Source organism: Littorina saxatilis, linkage group LG2 (assembly GCF_037325665.1).
Source record: "Littorina saxatilis isolate snail1 linkage group LG2, US_GU_Lsax_2.0, whole genome shotgun sequence".
Classification (NCBI taxonomy): Eukaryota; Metazoa; Mollusca; class Gastropoda; order Littorinimorpha; family Littorinidae; genus Littorina; species Littorina saxatilis.
In genome coordinates, this window is record NC_090246.1 from 5,909,938 (window position 1) to 5,913,912 (window position 3,975).

General features: G+C 50.1%; 1 protein-coding gene across 1 annotated transcript; it reads left to right on the forward strand.

Moving 5' to 3' along the window:
* Window positions 1-580: 580 nt before the first annotated feature.
* On the forward strand, window positions 581-3,370 carry LOC138960472 (tigger transposable element-derived protein 6-like). The gene is made up of 2 exons (XM_070332379.1): window positions 581-1,278; window positions 3,268-3,370. Exons 1-2 carry the CDS (start codon window positions 581-583, stop codon window positions 3,368-3,370), a joined length of 801 nt encoding a protein of 266 aa, XP_070188480.1.
* Window positions 3,371-3,975: the final 605 nt, after the last annotated feature.

A 3,975-nucleotide genomic window follows, 5' to 3' on the forward strand; every position in this document is an offset into this window, starting at 1 on the left:
GGTACTGCCCGTGTTACGGCCACTCGGCTGGTGAATGGTACTGCCCGTGTTACGGCCACTCGGCTGGTGAATGGTACTGCCCGTGTTACGGCCACTCGGCCGCTTGGTGACGTGAAAGTGATACTATTGATCTCACCGTTTGCGGGGAGGTTTGTGGCAAATGGGACAAATCTGGGGAATCTACTGTACAGTAGAATCCGCTTAATAAACACACGGTTGATAACGACAGCCGCTTTTAAAATACACTTTAGTCCGGTCCGGATTTATCACTATATGGCCCATGTAATTATCCTTCGGTTAATAAATACAAAAATCCGGTTAATAAAAACAGTTTGTTTGCGAAATTGGGTATTTTTTCCGTGCTGGGATGCTCACTTAACACAAATTTGACAATGTATTGTCAAACACGGAGCGATATCTACTCACCCGACAGACGATGCAAGCATTTGCTGAAGCTTAGTGAGCTAAGTTCAGCGAAAATTGTGATTTAGGGGGGAAACGAGATCACGAGAATTAGATCACGTTTGCATTCTCTCATTGCATTCTCTCCTACACACGTATAAAGCTCGCAGTTTTGAACATGGCGTCCAAGGGCACAAAGAGAAAAAGAACAGAAATGACGGTGCAAGACAAGGTTCAACTTCTTGATCGCTTCCATAGTCTGACAGCAAAGAGTGTTCGGGAAGCTGCAACTTTTGTGGACGTCTCGCATTCGTTTCTGTACCAATCGATAAAAAATGAAAAGGAAATTCGGGCTTCGGTTGCAGAAGGGTCAACGCCAAAGCAACGAATGAGACAAAGAAGTGGGAAAGACAAAGAGACTGAAGATGGTTTGCGAAAGTTTGTTGTCCACTTGCAATCACTCAACGCACCCGTCAGCGGTCCCATCTTGTGTCAAAAAGCTGAAGCCATTGCCACAGAGCTGGGACATACACACTTCAAAGCAACGGAAGGCTGGTTCAGTCGCTGGAAGAAGCGAAATGGTCTGACGTATCAGGTGGGGGAAGCTAGCACCGCCGACACAATTGCTGCTGCAAAATGGAAAGACGAAGAGATGGAAGATATACTGTCCTCCTACTCTCCCAATTGCATCTACAATGCTGACGAAACTGGCATTTATTTCAGAGCACTCCCTGACAGCACGTATGCCTTCGCAGAACAAAAACGTAACATCAGAGGCTTCAAGACAGCGAAAGACAGAATAACCGCGCTGGTCTGTTGCAATCTAGCTGGGGATAAAGAACAGCTCCTGGTCATTGAGAAGTCAGAAAAGCCAAGGTGTTTTAAAAACGTTACGTCAATTCCGACACTGTACAAGGCCTCAAGGAATGCCCGGATGACATCTGCAATCTGGACTGATTGGCTAAGAAATTGGAATTGGCGCCTCGTCATTGAAGATAAGCACATCTTGTTGCTGGTCGGCAACTGTTCCGCACATGCTCACCAACAAGGTCTTAATGCAGACGGCACGATTTGCTCATGATCGCACACTAACTATGGCTATTCATTCAATCAAAGTGAGTGAGTGAGCTTCATGGCGCTGCTTTTCTCCAATTTTGGAACCGAAAAGTAGTCCAAAGCGCGGCCTGGCGTCAAGACGCTGCGGCCTGGTAACCAGCATAACTTACATAAACAAGGACAGGAACTCAGTGCAGTGGTCACCGTGGAAGTAGCCAAATCCACCTCTTACAAAGAGTGATCTGTTATTGCACAATTTACGATAATTAAATGAGTTTTGAACGTCTTGTTTTTCCAAATGGAAGGCTGGCCTCCTGCGCGGTAGCATTATTTGTAACGCAGAATCTTATGGTATAACTTTGGAATTGATCGACGGATCTTTTCTCTTCGGTATTATCCCTTGAACAGTTTTGTTTATGACTGAAGGCACAGTCCATCTCGTATAATGTTAACCGCCACACACCTTCTTTTGTGTGTGTGTGTGTGTGGTCCCTACACCTGTTCCTTGTTCCGGTGTGCTCTCACGCCGCCCCGTCCCTGCACTCACTGCTCCATCCACATCTGAATTTCGTTCCGCTGCCAGACTTGTCGATTTTACAGACGCTCCAGGGAGGGATGTCGGGTCGCTGCGGTAGGCTACCCTCAGAAGATGACACTGCATTTCTGCTGAGTCACTTCGACGGTGTTCAGTAGTGGGTCTGTCCCGAGCCAACGGACGCAGCCCACTACCTACTATGCCCCTTACTAACGACATAGACTACTAAGTCGCGGAGCCAGACTGAGTGAGCGTCCCCTCCAGAGAGCAGACCGCCACCACGTCCCTCTGTCGACCCCCCAGAACGTCACACGTTGAAGACTGACAGCAGAACTACTATTCAGGGAAGGATCGAACAGGAACCCTGAGACCAAGGTCACCATGAGAGCTCCGGGCATGAAGGCCCACAAGAGCAAGGAAAATTTATAATTTTGGATGATTAATGAGATGAGGATGACTATAATGATGATGCTATGGATTTCCAATTTTGGTTTGAGACTACGTGACGGGGCAGCACTCTACGCTTACTGTCATAATATAATCCTGGCGTCAACCAGGCCCGAGAACTGCCGCACTTACTGTCATAATATAATCCTGGCGTCAACCAGGCCCGAGAACTGCCGTCAACCAGGCCCGAGAACTGTCGCACTTACTGTCATAATATAATCCTGGCGTCAACCAGGCCCGAGAACTGCCGTCAATCAGGCCCGAGAACTGCGCCGTCAACCAGGCCCGAGAACTGCGCCGTCAACCAGGCCCGAGAACTGCGCCGTCAACCAGGCCCGAGAACTGCGCCGTCAACCAGGCCCGAAAACTGCCGCACTTAGTGTCATAATATATCCCTGCGTCAACCAGGCCCGAGAACTGCCGTCAACCAGGCCCGAGAACTGCCGTCAACCAGGCCCGAGAACTGCCGCACTTACTGTCATAATATAATCCTGGCGTCAACCAGGCCCGAGAACTGCCGCACTTACTGTCATAATATATCCCTGCGTCAACCAGGCCCGAGAACTGCCGCACTTAGTGTCATAATATAATCCTGGCGTCAACCAGGCACGAGAACTGCCGTCAACCAGGCCCGAGAACTGTCGCACTTACTGTCATAATATAATCCTGGCGTCAACCAGGCCCGAGAACTGCCGTCAACCAGGCCCGAGAACTGCCGTCAACCAGGCCCGAGAACTGCCGCACTTACTGTCATAATATATCCCTGCGTCAACCAGGCCCGAGAACTGCCGCACTTACTGTCATAATATAATCCTGGCGTCAACCAGGCCCGAGGACTGCCGTCAACCAGGCCCGAGAACTGCCGCACTCACTGTCATGATATATCCCTGCGTCAACCAGGCCCGAGAACTGCCGCACTCACTGTCATAATATATCCCTGCGTCAACCAGGCCCGAGAACTGCCGTCAACCAGGCCCGAGAACTGCCGTCAACCAGGCCCGAGAACTGCCGCACTTACTGTCATAATATAATCCTGGCGTCAACCAGGCCCGAGAACTGCCGCACTTACTGTCATAATATAATCCTGGCGTCAACCAGGCCCGAGAACTGCCGTCAACCAGGCCCGAGAACTGCCGCACTTACTGTCATAATATAATCCTGGCGTCAACCAGGCCCGAGAACTGCCGCACTTACTGTCATAATATAATCCTGGCGTCAACCAGGCCCGAGAACTGCCGCACTTACTGTCATAATATAATCCTGGCGTCAACCAGGCCCGAGAACTGCCGCACTTACTGTCATAATATAATCCTGGCGTCAACCAGGCCCGAGAACTGCCGCACTTACTGTCATAATATAATCCTGGCGTCAACCAGGCCCGAGAACTGCCGCACTTACTGTCAAAGATATCCTGGCGTCAACCAGGCCCGAGAACTGCCGCACTTACTGTCATAATATAATCCTGGCGTCAACCAGGCCCGAGAACTGCTGCACTTACTGTCATAATATAATCCTGCCGTCAACCAGGCCCGAGA